This window comes from Sander lucioperca, chromosome 10, assembly GCF_008315115.2.
Source record: "Sander lucioperca isolate FBNREF2018 chromosome 10, SLUC_FBN_1.2, whole genome shotgun sequence".
Lineage (NCBI taxonomy): Eukaryota > Metazoa > Chordata > Actinopteri > Perciformes > Percidae > Sander > Sander lucioperca.
Genome location: NC_050182.1, coordinates 27,478,917 through 27,496,558, shown reverse-complemented (window position 1 = coordinate 27,496,558; position 17,642 = coordinate 27,478,917). Strand labels below are relative to the sequence as shown.

Below are 17,642 nucleotides of genomic sequence, written 5' to 3'. Positions count from 1 at the left end.
CATGCATTCACGCATGCACAAGTGGAGAGAGTCTGGCGGTGTGAGAGTCTGGCGGTGCCATGTTGATTTCTGGCCATTCTTCTGTAGCTAATGACAGCTGACCTGAGGGCTAAGTTGCTTGTTACTGTAATGACCTGTAGATTTCTGTGGCAGACACACTTGTGCACACTCACACACAGACTGCCAAACAGGATAGCTGAGCGTTAATGAGCTGATATTTGCAGCCATAAAGCATCTCCCTTCACTGCCTTTAATATGGCTCTATGGCCAGTACCCACCCATTTATTCATTTGATGTGTGTGTATTCATCTGCATGTACATCCCAGCCTGTGTTTTTGTCTATGCGAAACCATCTAAAAGTGTTTATGTATCTTTGTTTGCTCCAGATCATTAAAGTCAGTTAGAAGTATGGCCAGAACAAGCACATAGAGCAACTATAGCATAAACGGCAGATGTGTTGACCATAGAAACAGAGTTTTCTTACAGCCAAAAGGACAGATGTGTTAGTACCAATGAGCTCGGGCACTGCCAGCAACCAACTCTGTTAAGAAGACAGTATTAGACTGGCTAAAATAATTCACAATACAAGATTACCACCAAATACACAGAAAAGGACAAAGTGTATTCCAATGATCCAGTGTCAGGTGTGTCATGTATTATGTTTCTGTGTAAACTGTATATGCTATCTTAAGCACCAGCCTATACAACATGAATCACCAGCGTTTGTCTCTTCCTTTACTTTGTGTCTTGTTCAAAAATATAACCAAATGTTCTGTCTCCCTCTGACCTTTTAAATTGAGCAGCATGCAAGACAAACAAACTGAATGAATAAATGATGAAGAGATTATATTTGCTAATTTGCCCTGTGCCCTTGTCTCGTTTAAATAAGGAGTGCTTCTTCCTGCATTTGATCCTTAAAGTGAGAGTTTAAATATCACTACTGTGGGAGAATATATATGGTAATAAAGAATTACACTGTATATAGACCTACAGCATACTTTTTTTATTGTGTTGGCTCTGTACTCCTGCAAATGGCATTTGAAATGGAACAATAACCAAGAGTTAAAGTGCCAACTTCTGTCTTTATAATGGCACTCCAATGAGTTAGTATTGCACTTTCATAAAATTGGAAGACTTGCAAGAAACAGACTTGATCATAAGTGGTAAAGCAGGCTGAGATATCCTGAGTCCGAAGTCCCTGGATCCTACATTTTTACCATGATGCAACCAAACAGTATCTTCTGTTAGATCCTTCCTGCCTCGTAAAAATGAAACGTACAGGAATTGCAACCCTTTTTAAACATAGGTGACCAAAATAAAACTATGCAATTACAACAAACATATAATACATGCATATTTAACATTTGGTTGCAAATCCTTTGCAGTCAGTGACTGCTTGAAGTCCCATAGACATTAGCAAACATTTGGTGGCCTTCCTGGCAATACTCTGTCAGGCCTGTAGTTCAGCAATCCCGGGGACGTTTTGCTTTTAGTCTTTACTTTAGTAATTAAACAGATGTTCAGTTGGATTGAGATCAAGTGACTGATTTGGTTAGTTAAGAAAAGTTAATTGTTTTTCCTCAAAAACATCTCCATTGTATGTTAAGGATCATGTCCTGCTGCACTGTCCTAAAATTGACTATTTTTAAAATGGAAATCTGCATGTTTTACATTGTTTCACTCAATATGAATGCAAACACACTCAAGAACACCTTAAAGTGAAACCACCTTGTGGTCAATCTAATACACCAAAGCACATATGTTGCCTAAATAGCAGGCTGCTCAGTAAGTGCTGCTTTCATGCTCTGTTTACAGTACTGCGTTACAGTTGTACCATAAATAAATCCGCTCTAGACACATCTGTAGGCATCAATGCTGCTCATAGATTTTAAGAGCTAAACTTGTCAATAAAAAAACAGCTACAGGATAGCGCCACAACTCCATGTGTGAAATATCACATCCAAATATAAAATAAGGTGAATAATGATGAAATAAAAGAGAAAAAAAGGGTGTTCAAAAGCCTCAAAATAACTGCACTGCTTTGTCTGGGGCAACAGCGGGAACCTTGTGCCATGAACAAATCACACCGGTCTCCTGTATGAGTCATAAATCTATGAAGATTAGTCACAAGGCACAACCAAACGATCACTCAGCGAGCAATCAAAATTGAATTCTCTGTCCATCACAATGCAAGGCCAGAGCCCCTCTGCTGGTCTGTCCACCCTCCCTGCCTTCGTTCTCTCTATCTCTCTCTATCTCCTCCTTCTTCAACAGGGCTCCCCTGTTTTCGCAGTTATTCATGTGCTGTATCATTGATCAATCCAATTCGGTGCTGCATTTAAAATCTACCCACCTCTCAACATCCTCCCCCTCCTTTCTTAACCTCGCTGTCTTCGTGTCATCCTGAATACAATGTGCACTCTGGCTCGTGCAGGACAAGTTAAACTGATTCCCCGGGGCAGAGCATAGCTTTCACCCACACACAAAAAAGCAGAGGACATCTTAAGACATTTTCTCCACTTGAACAAACATGACCCATAGTTTCTTTCCAGTTATTTTGTGGATAGAATTTGTTTTATGATGGGATCAAGGCAGAAGCACAAATGCATGAAAGCGTGCATGCAAATTCCTAAAATACCCTGCCGTTCTACAAACCGTGGTCTCCTCTGTGTCATTTAATGTATTTTTATGATCCTACCACTCACTCACTGTGCTCTTCAGGGACTTGCATTTCTTTCTCTAAAATGCAAAGGTTTTCTTTTTTTCTCTCTCTCTCTCTCTCTCTCTCTCTCTCTCACTCTCTCTCAGTACACATTAAGGAGAACCTCATAAACCAATTACAGCGAGACAGAGGACAGTAGGTATAAAGGATAAAGAGGTGAACTTTACTCTAAGTCTCTGAAATTTCTACATGTATCCAATGATATACTGTAAGTATGCTTTGTATGCAGTCTGTTTTTCTTGCACCTCTTGTTTTCCTTCTCCTGTGATACTCTCTCCACAGCTGCTCTAGGGGGTGAAAATTATATAAGAAGAGCCTTAGATGGCTAGATTGATGAGATCTGATCCCCTCTTATTAGTTCACCCTTCTCCTCTCCCCGCACTCCATCTATTTCAGGTAATTTTCCTATTGTAGTCTTAAATAATATACAATATTTTTGTACTTTCTCTCGGTTCCTCTTTCATGCATTCAAAGCCCTTGTCAGTTATGTGTCCCTCCACCTGTGTGCCTATCAGGCTTCTCTCCTTTCTTGCTAAATGTCATCTCCAGTATTAAATGCTTTCTCTCTCAGCTGGCAGAAAAATGGAATTATATGGACCATACACTCATGACATTTAAATTGCAATTGAAAACCCTGCATGGATAAATGGATATATGCAGTGTAGTTTAGTTGGTACACACACGCACACACACACACACACACACACACACACACACACACACACACACACACACACACACACACACACACACACACACATAATGTACTTAGTGTTCTCTGTCTGTCTGTCTGTCCAGACAAGGCTTCTGATTGACTGCCTCAAAGAGGATTGCATCTCTATCTGTTAACGTGATCAAACTGGGACTGTAATCTGTCAAGAGTGTGATGATGCAGATTAGAGTAAAAGACAAGTTAAGAAGATGAAGGTAATCAGTTTGGGAAGTGACAGCTTTAAAGAACAGGATTAATACGATCGCAGATTACACGCTGCACTCTTAACTCTTTAATCTCACCAACTCAGAAATTTACGGCTGAGGGAGAGCGGTGGGTTGCTGCTGTCGGAGAATTGAGAAATGATTGCTATCTTTCAGCAATTTATGATTGCAGTTTATTTTGAGGCTTTGAAGCATAGCACGGGTGAGCATTTGTGTGTGTGCGCATGTTCACTCTGTGTGGTTTATTCGTGCTATCAGGGGATAACATGAGTGTGTCCAATAAGAGTGAGTGATTCTTTCTCTGGCACATTAAAGTGTGATTGCATGGATGGCTAATGATACTACAGACGAGAAGGCTGGAATGGACTGCTCGGTACAACATCATCTACTCATACAGGGGATACACACAAACTCAGTGAACTTTCTCTGTGGTGCACGTCAGTCCGAATTTGTTAAAGCTGGTTTTGCTGTACTCAAAGATTGTGTAGCAGTTAAGACCCTTTGCTTGCCAGGGATTGAAATCCCGCCAGGACTCTCTCTGCTTTCAACATCCTGCTTTGCCTCCTTCAATCTCTCTGCTCTCCACATCTCCTTCTTTCTCAGTGTCCTCGCTATCGTTACCAACTTCTATCCAGCACTCTGTATGGCTGCATTAGTATGTATGGCCGTGTAGCTCGGGGTTTAGAGGTTTATGTCTCCTAATAGACAGAGATTTGTCCTGTCACACCAACACCCACATACAGCTTAAAGAGAGAGACGGAGAGAAAATGACTCCCTCCGCTCTGTGTGTGGAGGGGAGAGAAAGAACATTTATGTTTCTGTCTTATCTCCAGAGAGAAAGGTTCCATTTCTGTACAGACAAATTATAAAGCATTCATTTGTGGCATTCTCTTCTTTTCTCCCACGCTTTCCGTCTTTTTCCCCCCTCTCCTGCTCTCTCACTGCCTCTCTTTACTCCTTTCTTTCCCTCTTGATTGGATTAAGACCAAAGAAGAATAGTGAGGAGATGAAAAAGGGATGAGAGTTTATTAAGCATGTGAGTGGTGAGATGACATAAGGCTGTACGGGAAGAGATCGAGGAAGAGGAGTGTATGCCCATGTGTGGAAGTTTGTGTGCGTGAGTGTGCGTGTACGGCACATTCCTGTATTTATCTTCGCAGAAGGTAGGGTGAGAAGAGGGAGGAAGTGAGGCGTTTAGCTGTGGAGCACTTTAATCAAGGGGCGAGCAATCCTGCATGACCCACTCTGTCATCCATTATTGATGCCTGCCTCAGCCAGGCTGATGAATCATTAAGCCACTCGTCAGGCCTGGGAATTCCGCCTCCTCCTCGGCCGATGACACTCATTTACATAAATCACACGCTGCTATTTTTCACACGCTCGCACATAAACACAAACACACACCCACATGCAGTCACACACACAAAGTTCACAGATTTTGGCATACTTTGTGAAATGCATGGCTAACACTTTTTTTTCTTACAAAGATTTTCCAAAAACACACATCTCTGTCATACCTGGAGGAGACAAGTTAACTTGAGCTGTGAATACAGAATACAGAACGGGGCTTATGCTGTTCACGACAAGCACTGCAACTCCTGCACACTCAGAGATAAAAGACAATATGTTCTACATCCTTCGGACCTCACATTATACTTGTTTCCCTTCTAGTCCCTACTAGACCAAACACACACACACACACACACACACACACACACACACACACACACACACACACACACACAGATAAGAGAACAAATCAGGAGGAATGACAGTGAAAAAAAATAAAATGAGGCATAGAGAAGGAGAACTTACAGAGTTTGTGTTTACTTCTTGCCTCTGGGTTTTATGACAGAGAAAAAGTGGAGAATCTTAAGGAAATTGATGAATACCCGTGGCATGCAGGCCCACATGCACTCACACAATCCATCTACACGTTTCTTCTCATCTAAGTGGGGTTTCTCTCCTCTCCTCTCCTCTCCTCTCTTCTCCTCTCCTGCTGTTTCCATGTTTTCCCATTCAGTGGTGTGACTAATCCCGTTCCACAGGGTAAGAATATACCTCACAGCAAGGGCAGGAAGGCCCCATAGCAGACTCAAGTAGAAACACAATCACGCCAAACATACATACACAAACAGACAGAGGAAAACAGGCACCCTGCCCATATAAAGGAGGTAGCCAAGGCCTGGGTGCTGTTAGCTGGAGGCTGCTTACAGACCACTGTGATCCTTCCATCCTGGCAGCGCGCAGCCAGGACATTTCTGCACAGAGCTAAGCTGAGCGCCTGGCATCTCCAATCTGCTAAACACAGGAATGCTGCTGCTCATGATAATTGCAGTGGGTTGTTCTCTGCATCACGGCTGATGTGAAGGCTGGTTGAAACAAAACAGCATGAATTATTAGTGTCTGAAGCACGGCTCGCCCTGCTGGTGGAGGTAAGTCTGATATAATTGGATGCATTGCTACTAATGCATGACCGACCCCGTGCTATCAGAATGTCCTAGTAGGTCCTATCTGCTTTGCCACTTGATAAATAAACATGAGAGCGCACCTGAATGAACACACATGAGAGCACACACTGTTATTATAATACTACATCCATTTTTGTCCCACTTGTGCTCTTGGTGTTTTTTTTGTCTACCTTCATGTATTTGTATATGTTTATATATGATATGTGCTCAAATACAAACAGTATATTCCTAGATACACTTAGTTCAATCATAGCCTTTTCATCTCTCTGAATCCTTGACACTAACATTGGCATTTTCATCACTTATTTTCCCCCAGGGCTATCTGTCAGAAGTCAGAGAGGAAAGGTGAGCAGGTCATGGTAAGAGGCTGTGGCTCTCCTAATTCAGGCTATATGACTTAAAGCGGTCTGCTTGAGTGTATTGGTGTACTCCGCAGTGCACTGTGCACCAGATCAGCCTATTCTGTGCAAGGCACAGCAATGCAAAACATGAAAGGCTCAATCTTATGTCAACGATTTCAGGGAAGTGAAACTTGTTCATATGCATTAAAATTCCTCAGCCACTTTGATCTATAAATGCAACGTGCCTGCTCGACTTCTTTCAGTCGCGCAGTTATTTTTATAAATGGGCCTCATGCACATGAAAAGTGGGAAAAAAAATATGATCTGAACATCAAGCTGAGGATGAAATCCAAGTTGCTTTATTCAGAAGAAGGCCCCTTGGTCTCTGTTAGGCTGGGAGTAATTCCTGGGCTTCTGCTTAACCATGAAGTGCTGGTTCACTGCCTATCCTTCAGAGAGCCATCTCTCCCCCAGAGAAGAGATAATTAATTTGTCTGAGCTGCTGTTAACCTCGGCCCGGTGTGTCAGTGTTGAAGACACACGCAGGCATTCAAGCACACAGGTGCAAATATGTGTAACGTGCACACCCACATGTGCACGCAGGTACATAATGGAGCTATAACTGTATTCGCACATCTGTTACATGAAAATCCAGCTAGAGCAGCAGAGTAAAAAGCAGAGTCAGAGAGTAAAATTGAGGTTATTGAACAACAGAAATACTGACCAGCAAATAAAGCATGCCCCCTCTTTTCTTTGATTCCTTCAAGGATTCTTCAGCAATATTGCTACTGCAATATTGCTCCCATCGCCTACACACACAAACTCTCATATAGGTATATTGTACACACACACACACACACACACACTAAGATTTAAAGGCCTAACAGTTGAACCATTGACCTGCTAAAAAATGAATGGGCTGGAGAGATGAGACGAAAAGCAATAGGGGAGGGAGATAAAAGGAGTGTCAGGGAGAGGGGGATGAGAGCAAAGGTATCGCCTAGAGAAATGGATGGAGGAAGAGACAGACAGGCAGTGGCAAATGATACGTAAAAAAAGAAAAAAGGCAGAGACAGAGGATGCAGAGACTAAGAGAATAAAAGAGGATAAGACCAAACCTTGAATGAAACATGACATCCTAATGATTGTGTAACGAAAACACTTTTATCTCTTCATCTCTCACCTGTCGTGAGGTTTTCGTGCGCATGTCTTTTTCCTGTGCTGGTGTTCCAGATGGTTCATCAAATATCCTGTAATTATCAAACACTCACTAATTGTATGTGAGTGTGTGTGTTTATGTGCTGGTGTGTCTCCAGGTAATTATCTGATGCTGCGATCACTAATGACCACACAGACAAACATCTGTCCCAGGGTAATCTACAAAATGAGAGGTAGGCCATCTGTTGGGTCTGAGTGTGTGGGCGTGCACGCATGCATGATAACTTGTGTGTCTCACAACATACTGTAAATCTAACACTATCATGTGCACTTTACAGATGTTTACAAACCTGACAATGAAATTGTTAAATCAACAGAAGCAGACAAACTATTACTAACACTCTAAACCCACTCTCCAAACGTGCTCACACACCCACGCAGAGCTCACGCAGGTCAACTCGACACCAAAGACAACATCCATACAGCAGATGTTCGAACTTTTACCCCCAATTTCCACCAACTGCGGAACGGCTGCAGATCCGCTCGAGAACGGCGGCGGAGTCAATAGGTTTCAATTAAAGTCAATGTGTGTATTTCCACTGACTGCAGAACGGCTGCGTTCCGACTCCGTCCCAGCTCCGGCGATCCACAGCCCTCCAGAGCAGATACGCAGAGGTTCTATTTTTGCCTGACGAGCTCTGCAGCAATTTAGCACAGGGCAGATTGTGCGGGACAGGAAGTCGAGCACAGAAGCAAAATAAAACATCTGGTTAATTTTCAAAATAAAATACACCATGCTCACGGCGGATCATATTTCCCTGCACTACACCTTGAAAACGTCATAATGGGCGGAGACTGGCCAGAAGTCGGAATGGAAACAACAACAAGCTGTTGTTGGTTTTGTGGTTCTGTTTATAGAAACTACATCCTGTTATATCGCGCAATCATACGTGAATTCACGAGATCTCGTGGGTCCTAGTGACTTCAGCTGTCAGTCATGGCCGCAGCCGTTCCGCAACAAATACGGACCTGGTGAGTATTGAAGGACGGCGGAGCACGGAGCCAACTCGCAGCGGAGCCGATCCGCAGCCGTTCCGCAGTTGGTGGAAATCCGTCGTTAGGCACCAGACCCAAACATGAATAAATTAACAAATACTTCCAATTCATAAACCAGCAAAAGGAGGGTTGTAAATGTGTGCAAACACAAGTCCTCTGGGTGAAACATCATCCTTTGATAAAACAGTTTTTTAATAAGTTTAAATGGTCATTGAATTCATGCAAGACAGGGTTTTGTGTGTTTGTGAGCAGCAGGTCAAAGACATACAAATAAAGAGTGAGTCATTCATCAGTACATTGAATAAAGATCATCTCCATCTCACAGGTGAACAAGCACTACAAAGCCAGCGAGCACACTTGAGCAGAAGCACAAAGATACCTATACATAGGCAGAGACGAATGTGCTTGTACATCTTGCCCCTCCCTCTTTTTCTCTATTATTCCTGACGGCGTGCTGTGCTGTTGTTGAGAGGCTGGCAGGTTATGTCACCTCAAACAACGAGTTCATTTACAAGTTACACAATGCAGCACAAACAAATAGGGAGGAAACTTGCTAGGTAAAAGAAAAAAGGAAAAAAATCAAAGAAAGCTGAGAAAGAGTTTGAAAAAGTCAGACAATACTGAGGCGATGAGAGAGAAAAGATATCCTCTGGGGAGCCATCCTAGTTATCAAGTAGAGGTTATTATGCTATGAAGCACTAATGAATTCATTAGCTAAATGAAACGTCAATAAAGGCTTGAGAGAGTGTTAAAATCGATGCCAACTGTCTGACTCTCCCCCTTTACCCTCCTCTTTCTCATCGTCCTATCTCACCCATCTGTCCCAATTATCCACCTTTCTCCACAGCACACACTCGTGCACACACTCTCTCCAGAGTGTTGAGTGTAAACTGTGATCGAGGACATTAGCGGTGATCAGTGGGAGCACTTTGCAGTGGTCAGCAGGAATGGTCCAGTCATACAGGACTTTAGTATTCAGCAGCACTCACCTGCTCTCTCTCAAACAGCTCCACTAGGGTCTGATGGCTGATTTGGTGTGTGTGTGTGTGTGTGTGTGTGTGTGTGTGTGTGACTGCGGCATTAGGGGCCTTGACTCTGAAATACAACACTCAACAACTCTATAGCTGCTTTTAAGCTTGCCACAAACCACTTTTTTATTTTAAACTCACATTTAACCAATCTTTTTCTTTCTAACATTTGTCGAACTGTATATGTCAAGTATATATATATATATATATATATATATATATAAAATATAATATATACAGTATATATGTTTATATATATATAACAGTGCACACAGATTCCTGGGTATCGTGTTTACAGCCATGAGCAAACTGGCATGCCAAATGGCTAGCCATTTGGCTCTCCTCACCTCTGTCCCCTCATGATGGCTTAATATTTGTAGCTAAGTACTTGACTCACTCCGAACATGGCCGTGTTTTTGTGCAGCTAAATACTTGTTTCAAGATAATTGTTCAGGGCATATGTTTAAATGCCACCTCATTTACATAAACACTGTTCAGCTCTCTGCGGAATCAATGAAAACACGAGGGTGCAAACGGAGAGTCACATCTACATACACACACACACACACACACACACACACACACACACACACACACACACACACACGCTGGCGCATTCGCATTCAGTTTGACACTGTGCTAGCCAACGATTCATCTGTTTGCTGCAACGGCAGTGAAATACACATCAAAGTGGGCTCCAGTGGATGAGCAGCTAAGTATGCACACACACAACGCTATAATATTCTACAGAGGAAGGCGTTTCTATGGGGAAATGGAGAGACAGAGAGGAAATGATTGAAGAATATTGGACAAGGGACAGCAAGAGAAATGGAGGGTTTGTATCAGTTTGAATCTTTCTGCATTGAAGGATGCATTAGGGCTGTACCTGTCCTCTTTGCGAACACCTTTCTACTTCTCTTCTCCTGTCTTCCCTCTGTGCTGACACCAGTAACAAAAAACATTTAAGGTGTTAATGAGAGTTTGAAGACTGACTCACCAATGATGATTAAGCACTAATAGACATATGGGAACTAGAATTTAGACACGTCGAGAGACCTATCACAATGACTAATTAGTGATGACAAAGTAGAAATGAGCAAAATCCTAATCTAGATTTACCACAGCACTCCACAGGGAAGCTAACCAAACAACAGAGCACAGAACTCTGTACAAACATGAGAGGATTTGTTGTGAAGGATAAAAAGGAGGCCGTGTGTCTAGACGGCTGTTCTTTACCGCTCATAGGCGCTCAGTGTTTTCTTAAAGCTGCAATGCCTTGTCAAAGTGAAGAGACAAAAAGTTACTCCCGACAAATCCCAGACGTGATATCCTTTGTACTCCACTGATCTAAGCTAAATCAAAGAGCAGCTAGCTGTTGTGCTGGCGAGTGATGCATCCTCTACAACGGATCGAACAGGAGCAAAAGATGATGCTCAGCATGTCCAACAGTCTTGAAGAGGTGTGTTAAACTCACCTGCTCTCGGCTGAAGGGCTTCTTTTTTCGCCTAACACAATAGGTCATTTTTTAACTACTTGACCACGAGCGCTGCCTGTTTATCATAGTGACAGGCCCATAAATTGGGCCATGTCTAAACTAATATAGATAAATCTGAAAGTGCATCTTTTTTTATTTCTCGACCTCTGATACCTACTCAGCCAGCATTTTCCAGCACCGAAAACTTTCCACAAGTAGATTTATCTACATTAGTAAGGACGTGGACTTGGAGGTAAATTACGTCCTTCCTACCATGACTGACACCTATTACTGAAAGCCTGCAGCTTGGAGAGAATAAGATGTACTCAAGATTTCTAGTTTTACTTGCCTTCTTCCACATGGAGGTCGACCAGTTCAGCATATAAGACCCTGAAGCTGGTATGGATTTAATGTAGCAAAAAGAAGGCTTAAATCTAAATATTTTTTGTTGAAAGGGAATCTGAGTCACTGCTGCTCATGTTGTTTGCTTGCTTTTTCAGATAAAATGGATTTAGATTAGATTAGTAAATGCATTATTACAATCTTCACTACTTGAGTGCACTAACAAAAGAGGGTCCCTGCTCGTAACAGCCTTACTGCATATTGTGTAAGTTACGTACCGTCTGAAATGTTTCCCAATACAACACTTGAGTTTTGGTGCAAATACCACACCAATATTTTTATTTTAGATATAGTTTAAGGAATATAAACATGTTTTTTCATGCAACAAAATATGCCACATTGCTCAAGGTGTGTTAAACAAACTTTTTCCGAAATAAAATATAGAGTAAAGTTATACCCTGATTTAAATCAGTAAATATCTAATCAAAGAACAACTAAACACACCTAAGAATCAGAGCATTTGATTAGGGCTGTGACTATGATACTACGATCATTGTTAGTTAGCCTGTTTATCATTTTGATGATTCATCGATTCATTGTTTTGTAAATAAAATTAAGATACATTGTGAAAAGTCCAAGGTATGGTTTTCAAATTGGTTGTTTTGTCTGACCAACAGTCCAAAACAAATAAATCTAAAGATACTTAATCACTTATCTAAATTGCCAATTGATTCTCTGTCAATCAAGAAAATGATTAATTGACTAATCATTTCAACTCTACATTTGTTCTAAACTTTTGACACCATTCAATACTTCCATACTACTGACAGATTTTGGTGTAGACTCAAAAAGTATTTTGTCTTGATACTCATCCCTTACTGTATCTATAATGTAAGTTTGACAAAAAAGAGACAGATAATTTTTTTTAAAAATTGAGAGCAGTGAGTGTGAGCAGTAATTATCTATTTTAATGGCAGTCTTATAGCCCATATGGAAATAATGTGTGTGTGTGTATGTGTTTGTGTGTGTGTGTGTGTGTGTGTGTGTGTGTGTGCGTGCGTGCGCAAAAGTTTGTTAGTATATTTGTTATTATGACTCTTTGCAGCATTTCTGCCATGTCGGACTGTGTCTGCTCAACACTGTTCGCTCATTCCCATCACATAGTGAACGCAGGCCGAACATGACAGACTGGTAATGACTTGAGTAGGAACACACACACACACACACACTCAGATAGACACACTCATACACACATACCAGCTGCTCCATTCCTCCTTTCTCATCAAACTTGTCATCAGCCCCGCCAGTTTGTCTCGTCTCACATTAAGAGCTCATGAATAATGTGTGATTACCAGAGACCCTCCGAGCAGCTCCTGAATCTACAACACACACACACACACACACACACACACACACACAAAAAGCACAGCCACTAAGTGCACAGACTGAGAGCCAGCTTGTAACTAAATGCCAGTTTGGTGGCTCAAAGGAACCACGGGCATCGGGGAAAGGTCGGGGAGTTACCCCACCAGGCTAGGCAGGTCTCTCTCTCTCACACACACACACACACACACACACACACACACACTCACACTCACACACACTCACTCACTCACACACTCACTCACACACACACCTAACAAATACTCCCCAGGTAATTAGTACTATTTTCGGCTGGGCAACTCATCTCCTCCTGAAAGCACTAATGTAATTAGATTCATTTAATTCCCATAGCCGTGAGAGAGAGAAGGAGGCATGGAGGGACGATGACTTCATGGTTGGATACTCAATTTCTCCCTTGTTTAAAATATTCACATCCAACTGTCCTCCACCAAAAAAAAAAAATATTTCTCTTATGGCTCACGAAAAGAAAAAGATCACCCCTTGTAAAAATATCCACCTCCTCAGATGACAGTACCACTGGGTCTGCTAGACTGTGTTTTCTTATATCCTGCGCACACTGTTTACATACTTTTTTTGGCTTCCTATACTTGTGAGGAACTTCCTATGACAACACCAAATTCCCACCCCTTATAAGTAGGCACAAGAAAAAGTGAAGAAAAGTGGCTGAAATCGACTCTTTTAAAAGCTCAAGGATTCAGGGTATTTCAAAAGACACACACACACACACACACACACACACACACACACACACACACACACACACACACACACACACACACACACACACACACACACATACCCCTAGGTGTTCTCCTACCGGTGAATCACTGGTTGCGGTTGGACAAAGCGGTCCTTTGAAGACCCCCTTGACTCGCCGAAAGTGTCCATTGCTCAGGTGTGTGGAGCTGATAACCAGGTAGTAACACGCGCTGCACGCCATCCCAGGGGTCTCACGGGGCTTTGGGCCCATATACGGCAGGTTCCTCTTCCTCTGCGTCGGGCTCTGGGTGTCGGCGGTGTCCCGGAGGGCGCCAAAGTCGGGCCCCTCACGGATGTTGTGCAGGTGAGAGCGCGACTGGGCCGGTGCGACGGAGGACGCCTCACTCCTGTGCTTTGTTGGAAAGTCTGTGGCTGCATTTAGAAAGGGAGACAAGATGAGAATGGCTCTGTGGGAGAACACTATAGGCTACTTTGTGATGTGTGTGTGTGTGTGTGTGTGTGTGTGTGTGTGTGTGTGTGTGTGTGTGTGTGTGTGTGTGTGTGTGTGTAAGGAAGAGAGAAACAGAAAGAGACAAAAAGAGACAGACAGAGACTGAGAGACAGGGATGTTATACTAACCGAGCTCTGCCGCTGGAGTCTGCGCTTGGCATGCTGTCGTCGGTCGGGCTTAAATAAATGAATGAGCGCCTGTGGAGTGCCAGAGGAGGAGAGGAATCCATCCAATCTCGCACTCTCTCCTGTTCCCCCTCTCCGTGGATCACGTCTCCTCTCTCTCTCTCTCTCTCTCTCTCTCTCTCTCTCTCTCGTTCTCTTTCTGTCTTTTTCCCAGTCCACTGGTCCAGTCTGGAAAGTGTTTGCAGCCTCAGCCAAGCAGCAACAGCACCCCAATTCTCAGTAAAGAAAAGGGGATCAGGCACTCTCGCAGGTGCGCCTCCGCTTCACGCACGTCGAAGAGGAAAGAAAACATATGACCCTTTCCCCCCTCTCAGCTCAGTATTGATTGGCACCGGGTTTAAAGTCACGCATCTTGTGAATGAAATTCCGCTGGTTCGAGATGGGAGAGACAGTACATCCATCCAGAGCAGTCCTGTAATTATCGGGCTCCAGCGCAGGCAGGCTGAAGTGGTTCAGATGCCCTCTCAAGGAAGAAACACACACTCCTCTCTCTCTCTCTCTCTCTCTCTCTCTCTCTTTCTCTCTCTCTCTCTCTCTCTCTCTCTCTCTCTCTCTCTCTCTCTCTCTCTCTCTCTCTCTCTCTCTCTCTCTCTCTCTCTCTCTCTCGCTCTCTCTCTCTCTCTCTCTCTCGCTCTCTCTCTCTGTCTCTCTTCTCGGAGGCTGCACCGGACCGAATTCCCTGTCTGCTGTAGCTATAATGTGCAGCCCGTGCTCTGGGATAGGGGGATCACTTCTGTCCACGCTGTGCTTGAGTAACTCCGAATTGAAGTGCCTTCTCCCCTTCTCCTCCTCCCCGTCTCTTCAAATGTTCTTTCAGTTTCTTCTTCTCATCTTTTTTGAGAAGTGAAGGAGACACACTTTACTTACAAGGTGTATACTATTTAGTGTGATTAAGGAACATCTTCAGATGAGCCACCGGCAATATGTTAGTGTCAATCTTTCTCTTCCTCTCTAATGCCTTATTGGTCCATCCTCACTTCCGTGTCCCCCTCTCTTTTCTTTTTGAGGGCATCAAAGTGAAAGCGCCATGCATTACACGGTCTCAGTGTCTTCAGGGGGAAGGAAAACCTCACTCAGTTGCAACCTCGGGGCCAATGATTTGATTACAGATAAAAGGGTCTTTCTCCGGCTCGGCCTGTCAAACTGCGCCGGGTGCCGTCAAAGAGCAGCTCGGAACTCACTGCAGCTGAGCTTCAGTGTGTCTCAGCGGCGTATGGCGCTGTTCACCAACGCAGTGCTGAAACTATTAAGCTGCGAGCAGTCACAGCACTGCGCGGCGCGTCATGCATATTCAGCCCGGGATTAGGGTGCCTTTTGTGCTCAACGTCAACACTGAACGCTACAGACAGCTCTGGGTTTTAGAGGTAAACATGAGGTGGAAGGACACAGAGGGACAAGTCACAGCCTGGGGAGAGAATCCACTTTCTGCTCCTTTTAACTTGATTTATGCGCCCATAAGATATACTGTATATCCTTCAGGTTTGCATAACTTTTATTTTGTTATCAAGTTCAAACTTTATTTAAGGTAGGACACCTGTCACTGTAGATGAGTTATGTCTCAACAAAAATGCCTGACTCTGATAGGGTACTTATTATAAAAATAATAGAAAACCAAGGTGCTGCTGTTGTTTTGATGCACAGAAAAAAAGGAACCTCAACAAAACTTTCTCTTATTGCATCTTTTATTCAACAAACACCCAAAGGACACCTTGCAAAAAACGTTTTTGGTTTCTATTACCATTTCTGACTTCCAAAGACTTCTTATACAAATATGGCTGATCCTTGTACTTTTGCAGCTTTTGCAAACATATTATTCTCGGAAACCTCCTACTCTTTGTCAAACTGTTGCTCCATTGCAACCTACTCATTCTACAGCAAATTCCTACTTTTTACCAGGTTTCTGTCCAGTCCTCGAGGCCAGGTGCTGCCACTTCTCAGTCCTCTCAAACCATGGCCCTTTGTAGCTGCCTGCATCACTTTGTGAACTAGCCTCAGAGCAATGCTATTCAAAGCAGCATTGCATTTTGGTTTTGATCTGTTATGACTGAGAGAGTGGGTGATGGTGCTTTTTATATGCATGCCCTCCTACATGTGAGGTTGTTCCTCTGGGATTCTGCAGCTCCCAGTTACAGTAAACACAGAAAGAATGAAGCATGGATCTGTCTGTCTATACCATACTCCTCAGATAGGGGGGATTACAGTTTTTTGCCGATTGCTTACACACGTGTATATGTGGATCGTTGTGTTAAAACTCTTCACACAAGCCAAAAAAAACACAACACTTGGAGATAAATATCTCACTTCTATGTCAATATAAAACTCTGCAATTACTCTAAAATGTAACAATCCTTTTTCAAAATTGCATTTTTGCAACAAAATGATACACACATGCACCACTTGAATAACTCTTTCAAAGCAGCAACAACACACTGATGTACTTTATACAAAACACTGCTCTCATTTGTACTTTGTATGCCTATTTTCTCATACAGGCTTCTGTGAAAGATTGTTCCAGTATAGATCACCTACTTACATTTTAATGAATGCAAAAATAGAAAGGCTTCAGAAAAAAATCCAGTTTACTTTTTACCATTGCAGGTTTTTACAAATGAAACATAAAGAAAAGTAGACTTACAGTACAGTAATCAATACAATATATTACTGTAAATAAACAAAAAATAATAAACACAATCACACTAAAATTACAGTGCAATGGTAAACAAAAAATGGTTTTGTAAATGATGGGGTGTATGGTTTATGGATCCCGCCTTCTGTTAGGGTTTGGCCACATCAGCTCATTCACATCACAAGCAATATCATCCCTGGCCAGGCAACGGGGCAAATATCGCCTTGTGTGCCGTATCCATCCCTGGACTGACCCCACCTCAATGTCTCTGCATGCGGGCATGTGGTTGGCCCTCGTACACTTTCCAACTCCAAGCTGAAAATAATTCCTCAATCGGATTGAGATATGGGGAGTAAGGGGCCAAGTATACAACTGTGAGGTTCCAGTATTGTGGTTGGTGAACCAGTCCCGGATCAGAGCAGCCTGGTGGAAACTAACATTATCCCAGATGACAATAAACCTGGGCTGCTGTGGTCCGTCCTGTACGACTACATTATTTAGTGCATCCAGAAATGTGATTATGTGTGCAGTATTGTAGGGCTCTAGAGTGGCATGGTGATGGAGAACTCCTTGAAGACTAATGGTGGCACACAAGGTGATTATGTGTTTGGGTTTGTTGCCAATTTCAAAAAGTGTTTTACATTTTGAAGATAAGTGTTTTCCCAATGATTGCAAGAGTTTTCATTCTT

At 42.8% G+C, this 17,642-nt stretch overlaps 1 protein-coding gene across 1 annotated transcript in view; it reads right to left on the bottom strand.

Moving 5' to 3' along the window:
- LOC116049446 (G patch domain-containing protein 8) overlaps positions 1 to 14,836 on the bottom strand; it is a 30,707-nt gene extending 15,871 nt beyond the window's left edge. Inside the window, exons 1-2 of the mRNA XM_031299100.2 lie at positions 14,271 to 14,836; positions 13,750 to 14,063 (exon numbers count right to left, since the gene is read on the bottom strand). Coding sequence (XP_031154960.1) covers positions 13,750 to 13,902 — 153 coding nt within the window. The 5' untranslated portion in view covers positions 13,903 to 14,063; positions 14,271 to 14,836. The remainder of the gene's footprint in view (positions 1 to 13,749; positions 14,064 to 14,270) is intronic.
- Positions 14,837 to 17,642: the final 2,806 nt, after the last annotated feature.